Source organism: Argiope bruennichi, chromosome 1 (genome assembly GCF_947563725.1).
Source record: "Argiope bruennichi chromosome 1, qqArgBrue1.1, whole genome shotgun sequence".
Lineage (NCBI taxonomy): Eukaryota > Metazoa > Arthropoda > Arachnida > Araneae > Araneidae > Argiope > Argiope bruennichi.
This window is the reverse complement of record NC_079151.1, coordinates 131755442-131783043: the sequence shown is the minus strand read 5'-3', so window position 1 is coordinate 131783043 and position 27602 is coordinate 131755442. Positions and strand designations below refer to the sequence as shown.

Sequence of the window (27602 nt, the reverse complement as noted above, 5' to 3'; positions counted from 1 at the left end):
CAAATTTCGAGATTTTTATCAAATTTTGAGCTAAATCTATTCAGAGGAAGTCTGACTGTCCGGCTGTTTTAGTACAAATTAAAACAATAACTATCAAGCGAAGATAGAAAGATAAATAAAATTCGACACACAGATTTAACTATAACATCTATCAAATTATGATCGAAATCCAACAAGTGGTTGATTGTCTGTCGATCTGTTCTTTCAGAAGCATGTGAACGCGATCATTCTGAAAACGCAACGGCCCAAATATATCAGATTTGGTATGGGATGCAAATGTTTGTTTTAATTGGTTGAGAAAAACGTGTCTAAAGCAGAGATTCGATTTTTGAATTCTATTAATGCATGTCAAATCGCCAAAGTTGACAAGTAGAATAAGTAAAAATGCCAAATTCACCCGAAAAAAATATTTCGTAACTATTGTATCCCAATGCCATGTAAGGCATCCTCTGGCTTGACAAATTTATTAGAGTGTATGTAAGAAAGATTTGGAGAGACTACTTCCGCTGTTTTATCATTAAATAGTGGCGAATTAATGACACGATTACTTATGCATTTCCTTGCGAGTAAATTATGTAAAATTATAAATTATTATTGCTAATCTAACATTTCTTCATCCCATTATGACATACAAACGAAAAACTTAGTTCCTTGGATGAGCGTTTTAGTATAATTAGTTTTCTAACAGAAATGAGACTAACAAATCGCGTGCTTAATGCATAAAGAAACAGAAAAATTTGGTGCCCCCAGCTCTGTGAAAATAATCTTTCCTAGAAAGAGCAAAATTTCTTCCTCGAAAAAAAAGGGGATACATAACTAAAAAAGAAATGGGGAAGGGGCATAATTAGGAAAAATTAATAAAATATGGCTACATTATCTACATAAAAATCTTTTTTTTTACATGATCACACTTTTTCTATGATCTCTTTTACTGAAATCTATTAATTCTTTCCTATAATTTAAGTACGATTAGATTAAAATATATATGGTTCTAAAACAATTGAACGAAAATGAATTTTCTTTCAAGCAATGAATACATTGCTAATCACTTTTTTTTCCCCCTTTACTAAAAAATTTCAAGGGAAGATTTGGAATAGAAGGCTAATATTCAATAAATTCCGCAATAAATGTTAGTACAGCATTAAATAACGATGAAAAATGAAAGAGGACAAATAAAAAAATAAGGTGGTCTTCCTTCCATCTGAATCTAATTTTTTTTAACCGCTCAGAGTCATAATGTGAACAAATTCGTTCTACATAATGCATGTACATATAAAAAAAATTTTTGATTTTAAGTGGTGAACCATTCATTGTTCCCACAAAGGGTGTAAATGCCAGGTTTGTAAATTCTAATTTATGTTGAAGAGACAATTCCTTTTCACTATCGAAATTAGTGTCATCATAATTTTCGATAACTCTACCGAATTCTTCTGAATGTGGATAGGTTTGTGAGTAAAAAAATTTTAAGAAAATTTACTATAAACTTAATCAGATTTAAATTGGTTATTTTCTGTTCTTCTTTTTAATTTTCATTTTTAAAATCATCATAATTATGTAAATACCGTAAGACATTTTCTATTTCGGTATGCCTATCTTCTGTACGATTTTTCAATGTAATATATAATTCTTCAGATAGTGATGTGTGCTGTTCTTTCATGATTGCAACATGAAATTTATTGTTGCCTTAGCTGTTAATATATTAGAATATCTCCGACACAATGCCTCAACAGCCAGTTTTATTGGAAGTAGAGCTGATACAGTTCTGGATATTAAGTCGAATTCACTATCTGAAAAATTAATTTGCAGGTTTAAGTCGATTATTTTTGGATTGGATTTCTCAGTTTCAAAAATCTTTCTATCATTAGGAGTAAATTGTTCCAACATGTTTTGGAATCTAATATTAACATATATTCTGTTTTATTTTCAGTTAGTATATATTTTTGTAATATGGCATTTTTGGTAAGGGAACGTTTAAATATCTTAACAATTTTTCGAACTTTATAAATTATAGGAAGCAATTCTTGATGGGTTAATATTTCATCCTCATTAGCAATATTTCTTCAACAATTACATTGTCAATATCACTCACCCTCTCTTCAAAGTCGGATTCTGAAGTTTCTATATCCACGGTATTTGGATTCTTTTGTTCTTTATTTATTTATTTATTATTATTATTATTTGGTATAATACATCTATTACTCCAATTGAATTCCATGAACATAGCACAGCTGCTGATTTGCATCAAACAATTTTCTAACTTTTTTCATAGCTGTTATTTCATCAGTTGTTATGGATACAATATCTTCTTTCAAGGATAATCCATGTTACGCTAATTTAGATTTAAGCACTTCCACACATTTTTTGGCTGGCATACTTCCCGAGACATGTGTAAGTCCTATATTCCAATTTTTTTTTTTTTTTCTGAATGAATATTTATATTTAAATAGCGTCTATTTAATACACTTGTCCATTCATCAAATGTAAGACTAAATTTTTCACCACTTACTTTTAATTGTATTAGTTCGTGTTTTTTCAAAGAATTGCGAACACCGTTACTGTAGTTTATAACAGTTCTTCTTATAGTCTTAATCAATGTTGGTAGATTTTTAAAACCTCTGGCGGATAGTGATTTTCTTAATTCAGTGGAAGTGCAAAACACTCGAAATGGCAAACCATCTAATGCTGTCATTTTACTTATATTTTCATACAAATTATCATTTTTTTTTTTTCAAAATAATCTAAAATCCTTGATGGCTCGGGCTTAGTCACTGTGTTTAAATTTGTATCTTCATCGCAATTGTATTCTTTCCTCTTTAAAAAATTTGTATCGTGTTTCGTTTTTAAATGTGCATGGAGTCCGCTTGTACTTCCTCCGTTCACTATAATAACTCTAGAACATATTTTACATTATGCCACCAGATTCTTTTCATCATAAATATAAGGAAACCAAACCTAAGTATTATCAACTAATTTTTTATGTTCTTTAAAGTTATTCTTATTCATTATCATGGGTTATTATTTATGAGTATATATATATATATACACAACCACAACCTATGTATATATACCTTCACAACCTTGTTTTCACAGATACAAATATCAGACTACGAATCCTGTGCGTGTGTAGCATTGCTCGGAGCTGTAATAGGATAGTTTTGACCCATCTCCTTGAATGATTCACATACTGCATCATAAGTATTTTATCACTTCTCTTGATTGTACGATGCAACTTTGTATTTGCAGTCTAATTAATTTCGCCCATTAGGGAGACATAAAAACAAAAACGTATACTATTTTGCTATGTTGGCGATTCCTTAGCATATAGTGGTGACAATTAAAAAAATTTCTAGTAAATACCGAAAGAATGGTATTTAAACTTGTGAATACCAGTATTACAAAATTGTACAAATGGCTCAAAATATCGGTATTCGGTATTGCAGTCCCTAGGTGCATTAAATGAATAGGCAGTTCTATGTTTATAATGGATTTTTTTTTAAATTTTAACCGAATTTTATATCCAGTTTTTAAGAATATTTTATAACCAGTAGCTAAATTTTAAATGATAATATATTGTGGAGCTATGATTTGATCACACATCTAATTTCTAAAAAAAATCATGTTCGCCTGGTTTTAGACTTCTTTTGGACGGATTTCATCAAAAATTTGATCCAAATTCATGATTTCTATTGTATGTCCACATGATAAGTTTCTTTCTTCTAACTTGTTCTATTTTCGAGTTATCGAACTTGCAAACATTTGGTTACAGCCAGCCACCCCATTGCAATAGAACAAAGTCTTATAAACAGAGCACTTTTGTGACTGACTTATGTTCATTCCCCATCCTATGGTGGGAGTCAATTTCCTGTGCTATAACAATCTCTTTAGAGAAGTCGGCTCCCTTCCCCTTTTCCATAGACACATTATATTGAAACGATCATGTGTCCTTACTCATCATCCTCTGCTAGTCACTTTCTTGTTCACGATTCTTGGCTCAGTGCTGTAAGGTCCAATTGCTAATCGAACAGGCATCTCAGAAAGCCGAGATCTAGGCCTTACCTAACTTATCCTTCTTTTACTTTCCAAATGTTACCAACAGTTAAACATTAAACACTCTAACCAGTTGTTATCCTATTCTACTTAGTTGTTAACCTATGCACCCCATTAAAGTAAACTCTCAAACTAATTTCTCCATACCTATCAAACACAGGATTGTTACATTTAACCGGCTCACGCCACCACAATTTTCAACACTTATTTATGCAGGAAGCTCACATCAAAGTTGAAAATAGCCTTTAAGCTCTCTATTCACATATGAGGCAAAAGTAAACATTGCCTATCCTGACGGGTCTTTGTGCCCTTTTCTCTGGGTGTATTAATATACCAAATAATTGCAATCATACTGCACATCAAACATACACATTATTACTTACATCTAAATGCACTTATGATGAGATGTACTTACTACTTAAAGAAAAATATACTTAAATTCATGTTACATGATGCTGTAAAAATTTCATCAAGACAGCTAAATTCAAGATAATTTGTTTTATTATGCAAAGAAATATCTATTAAATTCGTAATTATTGATAATGTCAATGTATCATTTAATCTACAATGGAACCTCAGTTAGCTAAGAACAAAAATCATTTAAATTTAAAGTGACAGAATATTAATCAGTTACCCCAAATTTTAAAACTTTTTTTAATTCAACATTTTTTTAAAATTAATTCCATCAGTAAAAAAACTCAATGTCACTAGTATTTACTTTTTTTTCAAAAAATAAACAATACTACAATTGTTTTTAAAAAATAATTTATTTTACACAGAAGAATTTTTGTGACAAATGAAATAAATTTCAAATAAACAATTAATTGTCAGGAGGGGAAGTCATAAAATATATTTTACTAAGTTCAATACGACAGATTTCAGTAACAAACACTTCCTTGCATAGTACAATAGAGGAAAATGAATAACAAGTGAATACAAATGTCATTTATTTTACTTACACATTCATCAATTCATACCCTTTCATTCCATATTTACATTTCTCAATATCAGACAAAATTACAAATGAACTGATGTAGTAGCTATGTTCAGTTTTTCAGATATCCTTCAAGTTGCTGCATAGTTTCAATATCGACGGTAGACATAAGTTCTTGGAATTTTGTAGCTCCTACAGACTGTTGCAGAGCCATAACCTGATTATAAAGGTAGTCTCTCAAAACTACGGTATGAACAGGATCCTGTCTGGAAAGCTACAAACAAAAATGTTCTTAATCAAAATTTTAAAAGAAAAGACCAAGAAAAATATTTACAGTTTCAATTGAGAGGTTAATTGCATAGATTTTCAAAAGATTTATATAACAGAAAGGAAGCAATAAGGTTAAAATATAATGCTTTAATACTAAATGAAATCTTATTTTTATATAGTGAGATATATCAGTTTCAAAAAATTAAGTATTTATAATTATCAATCATATCAAAGATTATAAAAATGATTAACTTTTGATTGATCTTTGATTACATTTAACCTCTACAATGCTTATTAGTCAAGATTTTAAAAAAAGGTTTGCCATATTTCATAATAATAACCACATTATTACAGCTTTTTGCTATTGCATAATATGTTTAGTTGTGTATGGTTAAAGTACTGATCAGAAATTTATAAAGATATAAATTCAAATACTTTCAATGAATATTTATTACTTGGAATATTTCAATATTTTTAAAAATAAACATCTGTATTTAGTTATATCTTTCCTCAAAGTATTGTGTCAGAAAGAAATCAAATATATTTTGTTTTTAATAAAATATAACAGAACAAAGGTTTGCTAAAATATGGATTAAGAGAAAGAAATGGGGCAGTTTAACTTTAAAAAATATTCAAGAGATATCTGAAGAAAAACAACTTTTCTAGTGTTTCTCCAATTTAAAAAGATATTGACATAAGATGTTAAGTCTCCCTTCACAAATGCAAATTTTAAAATTCAATGAACAATTTTAAGTTTATTTAATTGAATATTACAGCTTCGGTTTTATACTGAAAACTATAAAAATGATCTGATTAAATTAAAATAAAAACTATTAATGAATACTGGAAACTAAGACTAATTTTTGAAAATCCATCCAAGTTTTAAAAAATTACCCTCAGTAATCATTTCATAAAGTGACCAAACACCCTTGTTTAGGCACCTCACTTGCTTTCACTACCTAATGAATATTCTTTCAATTTCACAAATAAAACTGAATTAAAAATTTAGTCTAACGAACTGTTTTCAACTTGCCTTGCATTTTTGGATGAAATAAAATTTTATGACATGACATGCTATAAAAATAATTTTGATGATAGTAAGGCCTGAAATCAAAATCTTGAACAATCATGATGAAATTGGGTAACCAAGAAAATGAAATAAAATTTTATGACATGACATGCTATAAAAATAATTTTGATGATAGTAAGGCCTGAAATCAAAATCTTGAACAATCATGATGAAATTGGGTAACCAAGAAAAGTAAAGTTTTGAACTCAAATCATACCTTTCTAAATAAGAAGTTTTGGTAATAAATCTAAATAAAAATGAATTAATCATTAATTTTAGTTATTGTATTTTAACACATATAAATTGTTACAATTTTTAGTATTTGATAAACAGGAGACTTTACTTGACACCCTCGATGTTATCCAATACTGTAAGCAATGTTCATCAATTCCAGTTAGCATGTTTTTAAACTTCAATGGCCATTCGTTCAATGCTGGAAGCTTCATCTCTCCATGATAAGAATGCCCTTTCTGATTGACCTGCTTCCAACTGAAAACTCAAAGCCCAACAAAAAGAACAATCTTTGCTTATATCTCCAATATTCTTGCTTAACCTTTCTTCACTTCCCCCCTCCTTTTTCCCCCCATTTAATATCAGTGAACGCCCCATTAATAATTTAAAAAATAATGCAAAGTTAACACATATTAGATATTCTTAGATATTCAGAAAATTGCAAGCTGAGAGGTGAAAAATTTCTGTTACTTGAAAAGGATAAACAAACCAGAAAAATATTCATTAGTATTGCCACAAACGCTGTGTCCAAAAGTAGAATTAAGTAATAATACTGTTTTTAACTCATTTGCTGTTAACACGATGTTAATCAAAGCTATACTTTTTCTTTTTGCTACCATTTCACTGTGAAGTGCAACATAAATACTTACTATGATGCAATAATAATTTTCATTAAATATTTCAAATAACACTGGTAAAACAAACTTCAAATGTCTTGGGTTAGGTGACTCACTATCTACCAATCACAAAGCGAAATAAACATAATGTGTACATAAAAAAATTTTATGTAATAAGATGGAAAATGAAATTACTTCTCTTTTCCTCCTGTCTTGTTCAGTTTCTATTTCCTCATCTTGTTGGCTAAAATCATCAGGATTCATCATGAGCAAACTAAAAAAAATAAATAAATAAACTTTATTTTTAACAGCTTACAAATTTAAAGAAATGAAATGCTACATTGAAAATATAATGCACATTTCTTTGATGAGGTTCAAACACATTTCATACATCATCATTTAGCCTAAAATTTAAAAAAAGTTAAACTGATAAATTAACAAACTATATTATATTATTTTCTTTTATATTAAGTGAGCAAAATTATTTTTTTCAAATAATAATAATAACAACAATAAAGGCAAGCCTCAAAATAGACATAAAACAAAACACCAAGTGAATGCCAATCGTAAGAGCATATTACTTTGTATTTTCAATGAAGAAAAAATAGTGCATTGTGTATTCAATTCATCTTCTAAAAAAGACTCATAATTTGAAATTTTCAAATTTATCACTCATTATATTTTGGAAAAAAAGTATAAAAAATGAATCTAAATTATTCATAGGAAAACGAATTTTTTCCCCAGAAAAATAATTGCATATATAATTTCCATGTGCCTTATTCATTTGTTTGGAAATATATCCCATCAAATGTAATAAAATGGAATTATTTAAACACTTAAATTTAATATTAATTATGATGTAAATTGAAAGGGAGGAGGAATCCTAACTTTTTCTTCTCCATAAGAACATTTTTTTAAATGATACGAAGCAATTGTTTATTTTTTATCTTTTTATTTTGCATTGGTGATAATTCAATAAAATTGAGGGTGGGACTGAATTTGTGATTCAGAGATTTTATTCTATAGATTTTAATATTTTTTTTACTTAGATAATTTTAACTGAAAATAAAACTAAGCACAATAAATATATGTCAGTTGAAAAAGTTTAAAATAAGTTGATCTTGAATAAGTTAGTTTTGAAAATTACAATATCTTCTCAGAAAAATAAAAACTATGACAATGATTAATCATTTTAACTTCTTGAGAACAACAAAATTGTGGATATCAAACAAGAACAAGATGGCTTAGTTATCTAAATAACAAATAAATTTAATCGATTTAATATACTCTGTCCTCCCAAAAAATTATTTTTCCCCTTAACCAGTCCACTATTTTTGTAACCTTAATTTAATTAACTACCGTGTTACAACTGTTGTTTGTAGACAGTGAAATTTCAATAAAATTAACAGGGACCTTCGTATGAAATTTTCTCTTCATTAATAAATACTAAATTGTTTTTAGTCTTACTTAATTGCATATAATTATACTGTTCCTGCCAGTATAAATAAAATTTGCACATTTTAATACTCTTCTAAATTAAAACATAATAATTTCAAAAGAAATATTATATAAACATAATTGTACTCACTCTGGCAATAATACACCATTCTCACTTTTGGTCACCGGTATGATATCATTCAAGACTTCAACAACAGACAAAAATATTCCACATACTCGTTCATGGACCACACTAGAACATAAAAAATTTAGTCGAACAGTTAATGAAGAATCATTTTATTCCAAGTCTCCATATACACAAAAAGAAGATAAATCTTTCTTTCAGTAGAATGATTTTTTACAAGCAATGAGGTTTTCTGTTGTTGGATGCCTTCTAAAAATGTCCCATCGCTTACTTTGCGACTTCTGTGCTTCACAGCAGGCATTATTCCACCAAGGTTTTGAAAGCTTATGAGGTCTGGTAGAACTTTTTGGAATTGCAGTATCAGCGGCATATAATATGATTTCAGTTATTTGTTTAACTGCCTCCGAGATATCCAAACAATTAACCATTGCCTCAGTGATTGTGGCCAATTGCTGAAAGCTGTCCCAATCTGGTCGTAGGAATAACTAGACAGATGGTCGTTGTGCCCTTCTAACAATATCAGCAAGGACAATCAAAATTGGAAAGTGGTGACTACTGAGAAGATCTCTTCCAACGGAAAAATTTAAAAGAGGGAGCAATATTGGAGGACATATAGCAAGGTCTAATGAGTGAAATAAACAAGTGGGTTAGTGAAAATATGTTTTTTTCATCACTATTTAACAGGCAGAGATTATGATCAGAAATGAATTGTTCAATTTGCTATCCACTAGAGTTAGTGTCTTCATTTCCCTATAGGATGCTATGTCCGTTAAAATCACCAAGCAATATAAAAGGAGCAGGAAGTTGATCTATTAGAGAATTTAATTCTTCTTGTAAAATCACCTCACGTGGAGGTAGATATATGTAGCAAACTGTTATACGTATCTTTATGTGGACTTGAATAGCAACAGCCTGTAAATTGGTATAAAGAATAAGATGTGTGCTGGGGTAGAGGTTAAAAGTGAAAATGCTGGCACCTCCTGAAACACCAGCATTTGAATTTGTATTTGAAACTTTGCATACACAGTTGTATCCTCAATTTTTGGAAATTATTGAGGGTTTTAAATATGTCTCTTGTAAGACAAAACAGGCAAGCTTGTATTCATTTAAAAGCGATTTTATTTCGATGGTTTTATAACGATACCCACGACAATTCCAAGAAATGAAACCAGACATGAAAAAACAAAGGAATGTTTGATTAAACTACACATAGCTGCCTGGGGATGATTTATTAGGAAAATATTGATCCATTTCTACATCAGAGATATCAGATGTAGATGGACAAATTGATAAAATAGAATCTGAAGTAATTGGGATATCAGAAGGATCTGGAGGTTTAGGCGGGACCTCAGTGTCAGATGTTTTGGAACTTGGAGACTTTGCTTTCTTATGTTTCTTCTTAGGGAATTGAGCTAAAGAAAATTCAGAATCTTTGGATTGAGAAACAGGTGGAGAATTCTTTTTTTTTTTTTTCAAAGTAGAAGCTTGATTTTGATTGGTTTCAGTTTTTTGCGAGTTATTGCTCTTAACTGATTCATGAGCCGAATGTTTACAGGAACGAGTATTCATAGTAATAATGTCTGTAATCTCTGTCTGAGAATCAGTACATTTTAATGTTAATTTCATGGAACCACTATAAGAAAGGCCAGGTTTGGGTGTTCTGTCTAAAACAAATTTTTCACTTCTACGTATGAAATATTTCTTCTAACTTTCAGGCTTTGAATTTCTTTTTCCGCTTTCCATTTAGGACAGTCAAAGAAATAAGCAGGATGAGGCCCAGAGCAGTTTAAACATTTGAAGGTCTGCAAGCTGCAAACTGAAGTTTCATGATCATCAACTAAACATTTGGCACATCGACGGCTGTCACGACTAGTTCCCTGTGAATGTCCGAATCCTGACATTTAAAGCAATGCAGAGGATTAGGTAAATATGGTTTAACTTTGGATTGTATATAGCCAGCACGTATAAATTTCGAAAGTTCAGGGCTACTGAAAGTTAGAATGGCATGTTTTGTTGGAATGAATGAACCGTTACATTTAATTTTTATGTGATGAGCTGCACAAACTTTCTGGGGATGCAATTCCTGAATGAGTTCAGTCCCCGAACAATCAAAAAGATCTAAATCAGAAATGATTCCTCGAGAACAATTCAATGTCCTGTGAGGAGTTACCTCTACCGGGAAGTCTTCAAGTTTTGTTAATTTCTGCATATTAGCAATCTGTGTTTTTGATGTGGTCTCAATAAGAAGATCCTCGGATGGAAGTTTTTTAGTAGATTTGACATTGCCAATAAATAAAGAAATCAATCTCTGAACTATGAAATGTTAAACTTTATGAAAGGTTTTTGGAGTGTGAAAGATTAGAAATCTAGTCCTTCAGTGATAGATAAACATGGCAAAATGTCTGAAAACCCCATGCAAAAAAAGAAAAAAAAATTGGGCCCTGATGGCACCGCCCTCCATGGAACCCAAGAAGGGAAGGCAGCCACCGGCTCTGGCCATCCCAGCCTCGGCACTTACTATGGTGTTAGCCAGAACCTATGCGCTAAAAGCCACTTCCAGCAACGTCTACCCCCCTTAACGCAGAGCCACAGAAAGTGACCTTTTCGCTTGGTCCCCTTGAGCAGACCAGCTGATTGATACACCAGGGACCATAATGTACCACCCGTCTCATTAGTTGCCACGCATGGCCAACATGTGGTGCTTTTGGCTGTCCATGAGAAGCAAGAAACAAAAAGAGCGGCGACAGCATCTCATGGCGAGCTCCCTCACTTGAAGTCGATGGAAGGGAAAAACACAGCAGAAAGCAGAAGGCGTAGAGGAGAATGAACTGAAAGGGAGTAAAGATCCCTGGGTACCTCAGAGTTGGGACACCCATACTCACCTAAAGTAGGCGAGTATGGGTTCACCCTGAGGGGGCCACTGGTACAAAAAACATTTGTTTAAGGAGCAAAAAATTAATGTTCATTTAATTCTTAAAGCATTATATTTAACTTTCTTAGTTTTTTTTTTCTCTCTTTTGTTGGGAACTGACAGATATGTCAATTTGTATCATTTATTAATTCTGCTTTCTTTGCTAATTCTTCAACTACATTTTGTAAGCATCTCTTCTTATTTTTTAATTCATTATGTCACCAAAAAGGCATTTTTTTTTATTACTGTTTCTTTACATATCTTTAATCTTCAAAGTAAGCCAAATATTTATGGCACTAGAGATGGATGATCTTAGTTCCTTCGTGATTTCAAGGCAATCTGAATATTCAGAATATTTCGAGTACTTTCATTCTTACTACCTGACTTGATTCATTATTTTCTGTAAATTCTATGATCACCAAAAACTTTATAAAGGTCACAATTCATCTCAAAATTTTCGATTTTGCACTTTATATAATCAGTTTTCACTTTGGTAAATTGTCGTTAAAGAAGTTTGAGTGATAGGAGAATTAAGGTCTCAAAGGGAATATATATATTATATATATATATATATATATATATATTGTCTTGAAAAAAATTATGATCCTTTTAGAGGCCTCTAAAAGGATATTTAGGAGATTTTCGAGGCCCATGGAAACAAAAATGTTTTTCACTAACAGCAAAAAAGAACCATGTCATTTTCATAATCATTTTGGCAACACAAAATATGTAAAAATTTAGAATTCATAAGCAAAATTCTTACTCTGAGTTAGATGTCAAAAGGCAAGTTAAGGCTAAACCCATAAGTTTTCTTCTTTGTATTGGATTTACTACAGGCATTTTATCTAACCAAACATCTAGAAGTTCTCCTAAAATAGTTCCAACCTAAAATAATGAAAATATAGATAAATTAATTAAACAAGCTATACAATTTTCCTCGCTCAAACACAGTTTCCAAGAAACATACACTTACCAAATACTTAATATGATTATAGTGTTACAAAAACTAAATAATATAATAAGATTCAGAAAAAAAATTTACTATATACATCAAATATAAGAACAATAATTAAAAAATTTAATATATTTATTATGTAACATTATAAGATCATATTACTATAATTGAAATAGGCATTACAACATACAAAACTGAGAAATTAAAATTAAATTAACCATTTATTAAAGTTTTAAAAAATTACTTACATCCTTATGAGATTCATTTGCCCTTTTCTGCAGAATGTTTCCAAAACAAGTTTGATTATGCAGTATTACACGAGACAACAAAGACATATATACAGAAAACGATATAGGCAATACCTAAAAACAAACAATCATTTAAAAACATCCATCAAATTTAAAACAAATAAAAATGCATATTTCAAATCTAACTTCTAATTTGGTTATACTCTAAAAGAACCTTAAATTGGAGATAACTAATTTACTGACACACTTAAGTGTTTTAATATTTAAAGCTAAAAGCAACATCAATAATTACCCAAACTGTTCAATACATTATTGCATTCAAGAAAAATAACGACTAAGTAAAGTAAAGTAACAATTTTGTTAGGGGGGGGGATCAAAATGGATATAATCTAGGATTAACATTACAGAAAAACAGAAATAAAACATTAAAAAACATTTCCTTTTTTGCTCTTCATTAATATAATGCCAATTTTTTTAGTATAGTTTCAATTTAAAATTTTTTTACACATATTGTATTAAAAAAGCATGCTGAATTTGATAAAGATTTTGATTAGGGGAAAAAAAAATCTAAAAACTTGTGTCACTGTGCCACTGTTTATAAATAATAAAAGTTCACATTTGCAAAAAAATGTTTTTTATTATTAATTTTTTTATTTATAATGAAAATTTCAAATATTTAGTGGAAATGAATATAATCTATTAAACCTTAATTTAAATATAAAATAAAAAGTATGCATATTAATTGACAATTACATTTTAAGATAAAAAAGAAGAGAATCACTTGAAAATAATTAATAATAATTTTCATCATTAAAAATAATTTTCAATTTTCTCAGTGATAATAATTTTTAATCATTCAATTTTTAATCCATCCATATAATGGACAAAAGAATTTTTCTTACATTTGTACATAAAATTAGAATAGATCAGGATAATCAAAAATAATTTACAAACAAAATGGATTTTTAAAAACTCACAAAATTTTAAACTTACCAATAAATAATAAAAAGATAAGCAATCTAGAATTTGAAATTATTAATTAAATTATGCAAAAGTCATATGCATGTTTGCTGGGAAAGATGTATTAAGTTGCTCAGAGTACTATTTTCGTCTACAACCATAGGATACAGAGGAAAACAATTTTAACTCTTAGACTTAGAAATTTGCTATATATATTAATGTGGAACCAAGCACAAAAGAAATTCTTAAATTGGAATTTACATTAATTTTGTTCAAAATTTCAAATTTACATATTATTTTAGTATAGTTTGTACCTAAACTGTTTTGAAATACATTTATATTTGAAATTGTGTATTTATCAGTTGTAAGAATTCCTCGATCAAATAAGAATCAATCAAACATTTTTATCTGAAGCATTATGGATCAGAATTCCAGTAAATTTTCATATTTTCACGATAATTCAAATACAAACATATCAATAAACCTTTACGACAAAAATGTGGCATCATAATTTCAAACTGACTTTCAAATGATTCATAGTTAAAGTCACAATTATTTGTACTTATACAACTTTAAATTAGATAAATCGTCCATATACACACATGGAAGCATTCAAAAATAAAAGGCAGTGTTCTCCTCTCAACTTTCTCATATACTAACACAATATGGCTAATTTTGAATTTCACAATATAAAGGACAAAACTTAATATGGATTTTGGGTGTCTTCAATTCTACCAATTTTCAAAATTTGATCCATATCTAAAATGCTGATGCGGGACCATATACAAAAAGTCATTTATTTTTATTGTACTGTCTAGTAATTACATTAATATATTGAAAAATATATAGACAAATCCTGTATCAGATTGGATCCAAAATCCGATAATTCTATATGTGCTTAATTTCACCCATCCAACAATTTGCTGCTTTGGATTATTAAGTTCATATAGATAAGAGCAGATTAATAAAAAGGCTAAATATCACATTTCATTTCGGTAGTTCATTCAGTTTTGGAATTATTGTATAATTACACAGTTTGATTTTTTTAATTATTTATTTATGTAATTTCAGGACACTTGAAATATAAATTTTCCTTAAATTACAAGTTTGATTTCTTTTAAATACGATATTTAATCTTTTAAATATAATTTCTTTTAAATACGATATTTTTAAGGTAAAACCTACACAATTAAAAAGTGAAATCATAGAAATTTGAGAAATTCCAAAATTTTTAATATATAACTTACATGGTTTTCTAATGCTAATGACAAAACAAAAGGCAACATTGGCTCAAATAGAACAGGACCATCTTCAGGAAATGCAATAAATGCTGTTTCAACAACCTGAAAGCAGAATATATAATTATACACAAGGTATCCAAAATAAAGATCAACAACAATCTCTAAATAAAAACTTGAATTTAAATAAAACAGAAAGTTTAATAAAAACAAGAATAGATACAACTTTGCAAAATCAAAATGAATACCTTCAACACCATATCAATTGCTTCAGACTTCATATCAGTTACAGCAGAAAGGAATGTTTGCACTAATGTTTGACCATATCTCTAATAAAAGAAAGAGAAGAAATTTCAGAAATATTTTTTCTCCATTTATTTTAATAAAATTTTTTAAAACTTGAGAGTAAATTAAATACTTATAAACTATCTCTGAACAGAAATAAATTGTCTTTTTCTTCATGTTACAACTTTTTTACAGTAATAATATTAATAATTAGTCTTTTAAATTTCCAAATACAATTAGAAGTAAAATTACAATGTATTTCCTATAACTTAAAAGAAAACATATGATAAAATTATGAAAAGCTTACTATTATTATTTTTTAAATTACAAAAAAAGTACCTTTAGGAATACACCAGGGCATAAAATAACATATGCTTCAGTGATTTGTAAGCAAATTTGTAAATTTTCTCCTTTATATTCTAAAAGGGAACAAGAACAGTAGAAATATCAATGGAATGCCTTTAAATAATAAAATAAATGTATCTAGTATGTAGTAGAATCAATAAAAATAATAAGCCTATATAATAATTTTAGAATAAAATTCAGCTTAAAAAAATAAGCTACCAGCTACAAATTGCTCACTAGATTCAATTTATATAAATGATGTTTAAAAACAATATTCAAATTAGTTAAATATTTTACAAAATTTAAGCTCCATTTCAGAAGAAAGAAAGAAAACAAAAAATTCATTTTAAGAAATTTCCCTAAAGATAGAAAAACATTTTGATAAGATTTTGTTTGAATATTTTAGATTAAATAATCAATATATAAAACTTAGTTATAAATAAGAATGGTCATAGTTAATTCTAAATTTGCTAGCTAAAACTTAATCAGAAATATAGAATAATAACAGGTATTTAAATCATTATTTGAATAAATATTATGATCATACTAATTAAAGGAAAGCAAAATTGTTATGTATTGGATCATTTGGTGAATGTATAGAAGAAAAATAGTTCAATTCAAAGGATAAAAAAAATAAACTGAAACATTACAAAATAAAACTTATACAAAAAAAATATAAATATTTCGCACTCTTCTATTACTTTCAACATCAAAATAAATTTTTAACTTGAATATTCCATATATGTTTCATTTTATTATTTTAAAATACAAAATTGACTAAGCATTCTTTACTCTAAATCAGAGATGAACAATTTAGATGAAGTATTTTAGGACAAACAAAGAAATTCAAAATGTCAAATCAATCATTTAAAAATAAAAAACCTCATTATAATAATACAATTAAGTAACTCATTTTAGTTTACTAGATTAGAATACGAAGCTATATCAAGAACTAAGAAGGACAATCATAATTAATTTGAATCAGAATTAAATAACAAAATCCATCTGGTAAATGTATGGTGGTAAGTCCAACAAACTCAATTCGAAACCAAAATTAATAACCAAACCCAACAAACTCAATTCTGCATGGAAACACAAAAAACAAATACAAGCAGGCAACAAAATGCAGACAAAGACAGCACTTGCAGATATGAACAACACACAAGCAGCAAATCACTATTAAACAAATTACAATAGCACAAAGAACTAAGAAAGTCCTTGCTAAAAATCTTAACTCCAAAGAGAGAATTCACTCGACTAATTTTTCATTTGACTCGACTACTGACTTCAGATCTATCTCTCGTTTATATAAATATATACATATAATTCTTTTAAGGAGGCAAAAGCATTATAGAAGAATATAGTATCTTCGCTCTTAATTGAGATATAACCAAAATTCAAGCAGTACTGGGAATCTTCATTCTGTCACTAAGCTGAAGGTCGATTGACCCAGAATCTATTTCACAGCCATTAAAATATCTGTAAAACTCTTCTTTACCAGGAAAGCAAAATTACAGATTCATTTTAATATGCTTAAATTTTGTGTTCAAGAATAAAATTATTTATTATTACCTAGCAAAGGCATCATATTAGAAGCTAAACTCAACAGCTCTTCAGTATATTTTGATGTGTTGTCCAGAACTGCCCACCATAAATCTAGACCATCTTCTAACAAATAAACATGAGGTGGCTGCGTAACATCTGTACTTAAAGCAATCATAGGCAGAAGTAGAGGATGCAAGGTCTCACTAAGTGTTCCTAGACCCTGTAAATAAACATCTCTTTTAAGTTGACTGCAGAATCGCCATATGTATAAATGAAACATTATTGAGAAAATATTCAATATACAGAAATAAATAATGCAAACTTTGTGATTTCCATATTAAAAACGATTTGTTGAATTTTTATTTAAAAAAAAAGATTAACCCTTTGAACTGAAATGAAAATCCAGTTTCATCATGAATTTTCTTGAGCAAACTGACAATAACAAGATGCATCTGCCAAAGATTTACTTATAACAAAAATGTAATTTTCTATATCAATCCCTCTTTTTAAAACAAAGAATATTAAACTATCTGCCAGTGCAAAATAAATTGCAATTTAAGGGATTAAAGAAAACTTTAGGAAGAATTTAAATTTTACTATCCAATAAATGAATGTTTTAAAATATACAAATAATAATGATTTTTTTATAAAATACTTTTTAAAATCTCATCTTTTTGACAAAGCATTATTTTTCTTATGTTCATTATTTTTCAACTGCTTTTATTAAACTAAAATTCTATTTTTTATGTTTAGGTGACTATACTTACAATAAGAAACCTAAAGCTAAAATAAAGGTAAAGTTAAAATATTGCCCTAAGTTAGGAAAAGTATTCGTAGAACAGAAGCTATGAATAACATATCAACTATTATTAAATGTTCCAACACTTTTTCATAAACAATTTCTAATTTTATAAGAAATTGCCATTGCCATAAGAATTAATGAAGAACACACACATGCCCTCCCCTCAATTTATATTTCTACATATAAACAAAATCATTAGTCACTTTTTAACAGCAGCTGGCAGTCATAGTTTTCTTCTTTGAAAACTTTTGTTTAATATATAGGAATTTTACTGGCAACACAGCAACTATTTTTCTATTGAAAATCAAGAATTCCTCAATAAAGACATACAAAGGGTAGAAAGTATAGAACTTTTGACATATTAGGCTTCCACTGCATTTATAACTCCATAATATTCTTTAACAATTACTTACAAATTATGAAATTAGTTTCATAATTAGAATAAATTTATTAAATTACCTGCACCAAATGAACAAAACAAGAAATTATGGCACATCGGAGCATGTTGTGATCCCCACAGTTATTCCATAGTTGAGGTAGGTACTGCAAAAGAGCTTCCAAGAATGGTCGGACTTCTGTTCCCATTCGTTCAATAATTAAAGATAATACATGAAGAACTGACATCTGTAAAATAAAAATTGCACAAGGCATATAAAATAAATTGATGGTTTTCTTGTTAATATAGATCAAAATTCTAATATTGCAAAAGAAATTTTTTTTCATAACCTGTAAATGTAAAAGAAAAAAAAATCTTAATGACAGGTATGAAGATTTTTTTTTTCTTTTAAATATGCTTCATTTTCACAATTTTACAATATCTAATTTAATTCCTTTGATAAAAATGTAAAATACCTCCTGATTAAAAATAATTTTAAAAGATATTCAAAATAAAAATAATAATAATAAAAAAAAAAGCTCTCCTTTTTTTTCTGGTCAGAATCTACGAGCTTCAGGAATTAAAGACTAGGATTAGGAATATTTCATTACCTATTTTGATATACAAGTTTTTGGAGAATCACAATAATAAGAAAAATCAATAACATTGGGTAAACATAAGTTCAATGAAAAATGAAAACCAAGTTCTGAATCTTAAAAGAAATATGTACATAAAATAAACCTAAATTTACACTGCTTACAATATTCAAGGCCTCCTTACATATTCCCCTTCACAGAATATAAGCAAAAAAATTAAATAATAAATTTCAGATGCAATATTTTCTGGAAATGTCATAAATTTATCCATTTTTAATAAAACTTTAAATGGAAATTAATTCTTCTTGTAAAAACAAAGAGAGAAGGTCTTTATAGTCAATTAATACTTCTCAAAAATCAAAAATAATTAAATGACAATTAAGCATATTCATAACAAGAATTTCAAACAATTTATGCGCATTTCAACATACGTAAAAGTACACTTGGCAAGCAATGTATACCTATTTTAACAAAACAGACTTTTAAACTTTCAGCATTACACTTAATCAAAAGTAAAATCTGTAAATATCAATTTAAGATAACATTTAAAATGCAGCACAAAAGGCAATTTTATAAAAGTTTTAAAGAATTTATCTATACATACCTTTAAATCGCATTCTTTCACTTCTTTCAATAGATGGAACAGGGCAGCAATACTTTTCTCCAAATACTTAAAAAAATAAAAAAAAATAAAAATCTTAAAAATTAAATGCATCTTGAAAATGGACAGATAAGATTATGATAAATTGCTTTAAAATACATTTATCTAGTTTTATGTGCATGAAAAAATGTACCTACATAAAACTCCTTTCAAATATGCATACCTTAAAAATAATATAATAACTGTAATGTTATTTTAGTAAATCATTCCATCTGGTTTTCAAAATTAAATTGAATATTCTACTGAATAAAATGACCTCTCCCTTCTTAATTCAAATCAATATGTTTAATAAATTATTAAATAACATAGATTATGTTTTAAAGAATATTCATTACATTCTAGTATGAATATAAAACTTATTTTCATTTCAAAAGATTTACCAATCTACAATTTTAATAAAAAATATGACAGAATTAATATTTTACTTTATACATATTTCAAATGCTCTGGCTTTTTACAGTGAAATAAAAATGAAAGGAATCTTAATTTTTAAAGCCTTAACACAACGCCTTTTAAATAATAATAATTAAAAAAAAAAAAAAATTTTTAGAAAAAACTATTGGGTATGTTATGTAATTTCTTGTAATATTGCAGTTTTACTTTTTTTTAATAAAAAATCAGATAAATTTACTTTTTAATGCATTTAACTTTCCTAGAAGTTTGCATTTAATTGTCTTATAAGTTTGGGTACATTATAAATAGAAGATTGAAAAGATAATAAATGGTCAGGGAGTGTTAAATCTAAAATTCATACATAATATTATTTTAAATCATGCCCAAGATGCAGATGCTTTTATGCTATAATTAATTCTTAAGTTCTACAACTACTAGTAATTAAACAAATGATACTTACTGGTAGAAACTGTTCAACACTGAATTCAAAATCATCTACAGGTAAGCAATCAGTTAAGAAAAACTATTTCTGAGATGACTAACAAATAAAAATGAGATGACTAACAAATATATTTAACATCCCAGTAGACAATTTTAAAGAAATTGATACAAACACAGCATTCAAATGTCTATCATGAGAAAGCTTTCAAAAATAAAAGAGTACTTTAAACATGCCTTCCAAAAAATAATTACCTAATAAATTTACACCCTTGGATAATTATTAATTTCAAATAATGTTTAATTATACTACTAATTAATTAACGGATTATACACAGTTATTGCTTTTTATTAACCCCCCAGATAGCTGATTACTTGGACTTTTCAGTTCTGACAAAACAAAAAGTTTTTAAAGAGCCTAAAATATTTTTTTAAAAAGTAATTCAATTTTTAAAACTTTTTTCATAGAAAATATTAAAGAATCTCATTATTTTCATATGAATAAGGGGAGGGGGGAATGAAAAACTGAAATTTGCCAATCAGAGAATTGAAAAACTATCAATTTCATGACATTGTTATTTTCAATTGAAAAATATTCTTTTATATAAGGAGAAAAAAATTTTAAAATGTATGTAAGATAAAAAAGTATTGGAAAGTAAATTATACATTAGAGAAATGATATTATCAGTTTTATCTAAATATCTGTGTATTAATAGTTGACATTTTGTCACAAGATTTCCTTTTCCTCTATCATGGCTTTTTAACAATAAACTTTATTTACTTGGTTAACTAAAATTTTACACAAAATTTCATTTTTAAAAAAATGAAAAATATTCAGACAAATCCATTTTAAAATATTTAAAATTTAAATGCAATTACTGCATTGTTTTGCTACCACATACAAAATAAAATTAATTATAAGTAAAATTTATTCACTTTACAGTTTTCATTAATCTTTTTTAAAATAACTTTTTTTTTTTGAAGTTATCCTTTTACATGTTGAAAAAGAATTGCTCATATATAAGACAGGTATCATAAGAAAAATTTATGTAAATATGAAGAATTATCAAGAGATATACTAAGCAGCTGAGTGCAAAAGTACAGAATTATGCAATTAATATGAGATGACATCCATAAACTATTATATATTTTTAATTAAAAAAATGATACATTAATTAAGAAAAACAGAGTAAAAAATAAACAATAATTAATAATTTTTAAAAATAATAATATCTTAAACAGGAACTAATGAACGCTACAACATAATGCTTTGCCGATAGTTAACTCTGCAATACAATAACTTTAAAGGATATCAACTTTGAGAGTATTTGCAGCCGCTAGGCGAACAATCAGATTTTCATCAGTGTTCAACAGCTCTAAAATAACTTCATATAAAATTGATCTCCTTTCAGGTGACATCTTAACACCAACCCACTGACCAATTAACCATATCACACGACGCCTGATGATGTAGTACCTAGGAAGAGAAAAAAATATATAAAAGACGCTATGGAATAAAAAGAAAATTTGCACATGCTTTCAGTATTTGATTGATTGCATTGCTAATTGCAAAATAAGAGATCCATTTGTAAGAATGTAATCTCAGCATGATTGTAAAATATAATTATATAGTTTTTAAAGTTTAACATCTTGAAAACATTCTATTTAAAAAATGCAATAATTTTACACACAAAAAAAAAAAAAAAAAAAAAAAAAAAAAAAAATTGCATCAAAATGGTTTATTAGATTTTTCTTACTTATTTAAATGTTTTGATAGAAGAAAATATTATTAAAACGTATCAATATGTTTAAACAATAACAGGGCTTTCATAGGTAAAATATTTGTTAACTTCATTAAAAATTAATAATAATAATTCAGCTGAGAGTTAAGGTTACAAATTCTACAAAATTAATCATAAATAAGCATATTTGTTTAAATAAATGAAAATAAAGTAATATAGTAATATCAGGTAGCATAAAATTTAATAAACACAAAACAAATAATAAATAAATGAAATATGGTGAAATAGATATTTTATTATTGTTTAGAAGAAACAAAACAGATGCTACAAATCATTAATAAGCATTCTAAAAAATAAACTTGTAATATTTTAAGTATTAATTTTCTAAATATCCAAACAGTTTTTTTTTTTTTTCACTTTTTTATGATAAATTTTTAAAAAATCATTGGTATACTGGCAATTCAAGTACTCAACTTGTATTTAATTCAAAAAGTTACAGACTAAAATCATATGAAAATCAGACTAATATATATATATATATTGTCACTTTTGCAGCATTAAACGTAACTGACTGTCGGTAGTAGGAGCTGCAAGACTAAATAAGAGCCAAGTAAGCAGCATGTTGATAATAAACACTGCTCTCTTCCACATTTTTTTTCTGCTTTTACATTTTTTTAAATTAATGATATAAATTTGATTGTATAGCATATCCTTAATAAATAACAGTTAACTGAAATATTTATTTTATGAGCCCACATGGTCCCTACAATATGCATATTTACTTTAAACTTTCAGGAATATGATATTCTTAAAATTTCAGATATTTAATAAATCGCAAAAAGTTTTGTTTATTCATTTTAAAAATATTTTTTTATAATTTAAAACTTTTAAACCAAAATAATTGGACATTCAGAAGATCAATGCACGCTTTATATAATCAATTCCTGTACCATGAACAAACTAATATTTAAGCAAAAGAAAAAAAATGTAATTACCCAGGCTCCTTAACTCTTAATTCAGTAATAAGAGTGCTTGTAAACCAGTTATCAAAATCAACTTCATCGTATAGATCAAAAGCAGCAAGTCCAACAGCATTATAAACTGTAAATAAGAATAACAACATACAGTTCAACAAACAGGATGATTTTTAAATTTTCAGAAAAAAAAAAAAATTGAATAGTTTTTTTAAAGACTTTACTTACTTGCGTCTTTCTTCAATATGCCAATGAGATCTCTTGAGCCATTATTTTGTACATTTTTTATTGTCTCAACCACAAGTGGTGTCAAAAGATTACGAAATTCATGGAAGCAAGTAAGAAAAAAAGCTTCTGTGCAGGGCTGTATTATCAAAATTTAAAAAATACATATATAATAAGAGCATAGTAGTGCTGATTTAAAAAAAAAAACTGTACATCGAGGCAACAATTTTCTGTTTAGAACTCTTCATTTTTTTAATAATATAACAGAATTAAATTAAAGAAAAAATTTCTTAGTTTATCATAGCATATATGGTAAGTTTTGTTGAAAAAGTAAATCTTATAACAAATAATCAAATATTTAATGAACTACTATTAATATGTAAAAACAAAAATACCATATGTTGAATTTAAAAAAGGTATAAGGAACTAGAAAATTTTTAATTATGATTTTTTCTCTTAATATTTAAAAACAAAAGTATGATTTTAAAATGACAGATTCAGAGACTTCTTAAATATAATCAAGTAAAAACAAACAACTTACACGTAAACTAAATTTCCAAGATTCACCACCTTCATCAGAAGCTTTAATTAAGGGGAAAAAAATACACAAGTTAATAAAAGAATTAAATAATCCAGTTTTTTTTATAACTCATAAAACATTTTCAAACATATTTTTATAAATTTAATTTTAAGCACTTTTTCAAGCTTTAAAGCAATTCAAATTTTAGACAGTTAAACACAAATATCAAATAATATTTTAAAGTCCTGTTAAAAATCAATAATGTAATCAATCAACTTTCTTATACAATTAAAACTTGTATATTGAGGTCATGTGTTTATATTTAAAATCAAATTTTAAAAACAGTTTTAAAATGTAAATGGAGAAAAGGTTTCCCATAATATTTGACTTCTCTAATAACATTATCTTCAAGTTTAAAAGCACACAAAACTATACAAAAGGAAGAACATATTTTAAAATGATAAATTAATAGCACATATTCAGCAACTGTTAATACATGAATGAAGTTACAAAATTATTTGTTTACTTTTTAAACAAAAATTTAATAATATATATTACTACAGATTTGTAAGGATAGGAGAAAAAGAAGCAAAGCCATAAACTAATGCAACAGTAACAACTGATATCTATTGAGCTGAGTCTCTGATAACCAGCATCCGAATTAAGATTTTTGTTTCTTTTATAACAAATAGCATTTATACATTTAAAATTTTAAATAATTAATTTTACATGAGGGGCATGAAGGCCCTTTCTTAAAGTTGAATAAGAGGGCTAAAAATTTAATAAGGTTTTCAATTATTTTTTTTTAATTTAGCAGTTTTATACATTTTTAACAATTCTTTAAAACTGCAAAACTTTTACATTTTAAAAGATATGACTAAAAAATAGGATAGTTGCTGAAATATTCGAAATGAAATAATTTTTCATAAATAATACTTTTTTAACTCTATATAATTATAATTTTAAAATTTAAGCTATTATAAGCATATTATACTTACCGAATTCCTCAGGAGTATATTCCCAACTAGTTATATCATGTTCAGATAACAAAAAGTATCTAGATAATAACTGATCACAAATTTCTTTTAATACAGGAAAGGTGAAAAATTCTACTTTAATTTTATGGGCTTCCAATGTCAAAGCATTTTTTGTATCTAAAAGAGAACATGGATAACCATAAATATTTATATAATTAGTGCTTTTAATAAAACTTTTTAATAAAAAAAAAGCAAAGTAAAGAATGTAGATATATTTATTTTCAAAATAAAGATTATACCATTTTTAATATTAACTGACAAACAAAAATTTCATTCTAGCACATAATTAATTTAAAATCGGTATAAAGACACTCAAATTTAGAATACTTTTATATATATATGCATTACTTACCTTCAATTAACTTGGCAGGTTTATACTCTTGGCACACAAGGATACCTTTTATTAAATTCAAAAACTGTACAATGAGCTTTTCAAACAGACGATCTAATAAACAATTGAAAATAGTTTAAATTACTTCAGAAGCAATCAAAACAATAAATAATCATCTAGAACAATAATAACAAAATTAAATATATATAAAGACTTAACCACAAAATACACTTTTTTAATAAAATTCAAATTGAGATTTTCTTTAGTTTTCAAACTCTTAAAATTCAACTATAAGTGCAAATTTGCACATGTTGCATCAAATATATAAGGGTGATTATTACAGTAAAAAACTGTGTACACCAGTCCAATAAAAACGTTTCTAAGAAAGCTTGGAGACATTTTACACATTCAAAAGAAAATTATAAAATTTTTATGTATTGATTTCATTTAAAATATATTTTTTAAAAAATAAGAAAGTAAACATGTTTGATTTCAGATAAATTGCTTTCATTTAAGAGTTCCTGATTTCTTATTTTTTAGCAAATTGTTTTATGAAATTTATATTTAAATAATATTAAAAATTTCATATTAATCATTTATTTATGAGGGCTATTAAAACCAAATCAACTTTAAACAATTACCTTCAAAACTTTTATTGAAACAGAATGTAACACTGCATTCTAAAGTTGGTCGAATAAATTGAACAAATGCAAACGGCTGCAATTCTAAGACACCCCGCAACTAAAATTTAACAAAAAAATCAATTAAAAAAATATTAAATACAAAATTTAATTTTAAAAGTATCTTATAAACAGCAGAACTGGCATTTCATTACATATAAGAGGAAAAAACAAGCAAATAAATACAATATTTTAAAAAATAAAGTATTTGATGCAATTAACATCAAATAATACCAGAGAAAATATTAATTAAAAAATCTAATGTTAAAAGAATAGTAAATATATATTTATTTATATATTTGCATACAATTTAATAGATGGTATTACATTCATATTTATTTACTGAGAAAAGTAATCAATAAAAATAGATCTTACATATTTGAAGACTCATACATTAAATAAAGACTTACTATATCAATTTTGCCTTATAATTTTTTCGAACCTTATTTTATAGTACAAAATACAACTGAACATTATTATCATTTAATAACTACAGAGTAAATATATGTATTTTATAAATTTGCTGCCAAATACAACCTTTTTTTAAAAATTACTTAGGTTAGTTACTGTCAAATAAATCTAGTCATATAATAACAATGACTTTGAATAGAAAAGTAAAGCTACATGCCATAAAAATGAGCTAAACAAATAAATTATAATCATTATATTTATTTTAAATTCTTAAGGGAAAAATACAAATTAGATTTATTTTAGCATTTTTTATGCAAATTACTATTTTTCACATTATAGTCGACATTATCAAAAACTCCTCTAAAATTTATGAATGATAATTTTTTTTATTACTGTAAAATATTAAGCTAAGGATCTAAGAGCATGTGAAATCTACCTCTAATTTAAATATGCCAAGCTAATTTAATTCTAGGAACTTATAAAAAGAAAATACTTACAATCTTTATTAGAAGCACTAAATACTTTTCACATGTTTCTAATAAATGTTCTTTATTTTTCAAATAAGTTCCTGAAAAGAAAATAAATTTTAAATTCCTCAGAGTACATGGCTGATGGAATAATTGCTTCCTTGTTAATAGTTTTAATTTGAAGGTGATTACCAATTATAAAAAATAATGCATTTACTGAACTGAATGTAAATGTTGACCATTTATAAAAACATATAATATTCACATCATACTGATCTCAAACATATCATATTACCCAATCAAGAAATTACCTATTTCAATCTTTTTCACTGATTTATTGCATGCATATAAGCTCAAAAATCTTTGTATCTCCGTCAATAAATAAATTGAAGTTCTACAATAATAATTCCTTTTATTATTTCAATTTCCTTACTAGGATATAAACAATATCTAATTTCATACAAATAGAAATTATCAGAAAACTTATTTGAAAACTGAATTCAAGTAATTTAATATTTATCAACCAAGTATAAAAATATTATATAAAATCATTTCCATGTTTGATAGAACTTAATTGAACAATTTATACCTTTAAAAATAAATAAACCTTCCATAATACAAAACAAATTATTGAAATTAAAAAACAAGATATTATTATAATAACTGTAATAATAATTTTTAAAAACCTGAAGTAGGAAAGATAGCAGATAAT

General features: G+C 26.8%; 1 protein-coding gene across 1 annotated transcript in view; it reads right to left on the bottom strand.

Moving 5' to 3' along the window:
• Positions 1-4795: 4795 nt before the first annotated feature.
• The window catches only part of LOC129971417 (importin-11-like), a 37670-nt gene continuing 14863 nt past the window's right edge, over positions 4796-27602 (bottom strand). The window contains exons 7-26 of the mRNA XM_056085174.1: positions 26921-26991; positions 25974-26073; positions 25354-25446; positions 24963-25118; positions 23986-24026; positions 23448-23583; positions 23241-23346; positions 21817-21980; positions 20526-20566; positions 19616-19681; positions 18499-18663; positions 17265-17457; positions 15687-15766; positions 15311-15391; positions 15072-15167; positions 12865-12978; positions 12425-12546; positions 8757-8858; positions 7364-7442; positions 4796-5255 (exon numbers count right to left, since the gene is read on the bottom strand). Coding sequence (XP_055941149.1) covers positions 5094-5255; positions 7364-7442; positions 8757-8858; positions 12425-12546; positions 12865-12978; positions 15072-15167; positions 15311-15391; positions 15687-15766; positions 17265-17457; positions 18499-18663; positions 19616-19681; positions 20526-20566; positions 21817-21980; positions 23241-23346; positions 23448-23583; positions 23986-24026; positions 24963-25118; positions 25354-25446; positions 25974-26073; positions 26921-26991 — 2168 coding nt within the window. The 3' untranslated portion in view covers positions 4796-5093. The remainder of the gene's footprint in view (positions 5256-7363; positions 7443-8756; positions 8859-12424; positions 12547-12864; positions 12979-15071; positions 15168-15310; positions 15392-15686; positions 15767-17264; positions 17458-18498; positions 18664-19615; positions 19682-20525; positions 20567-21816; positions 21981-23240; positions 23347-23447; positions 23584-23985; positions 24027-24962; positions 25119-25353; positions 25447-25973; positions 26074-26920; positions 26992-27602) is intronic.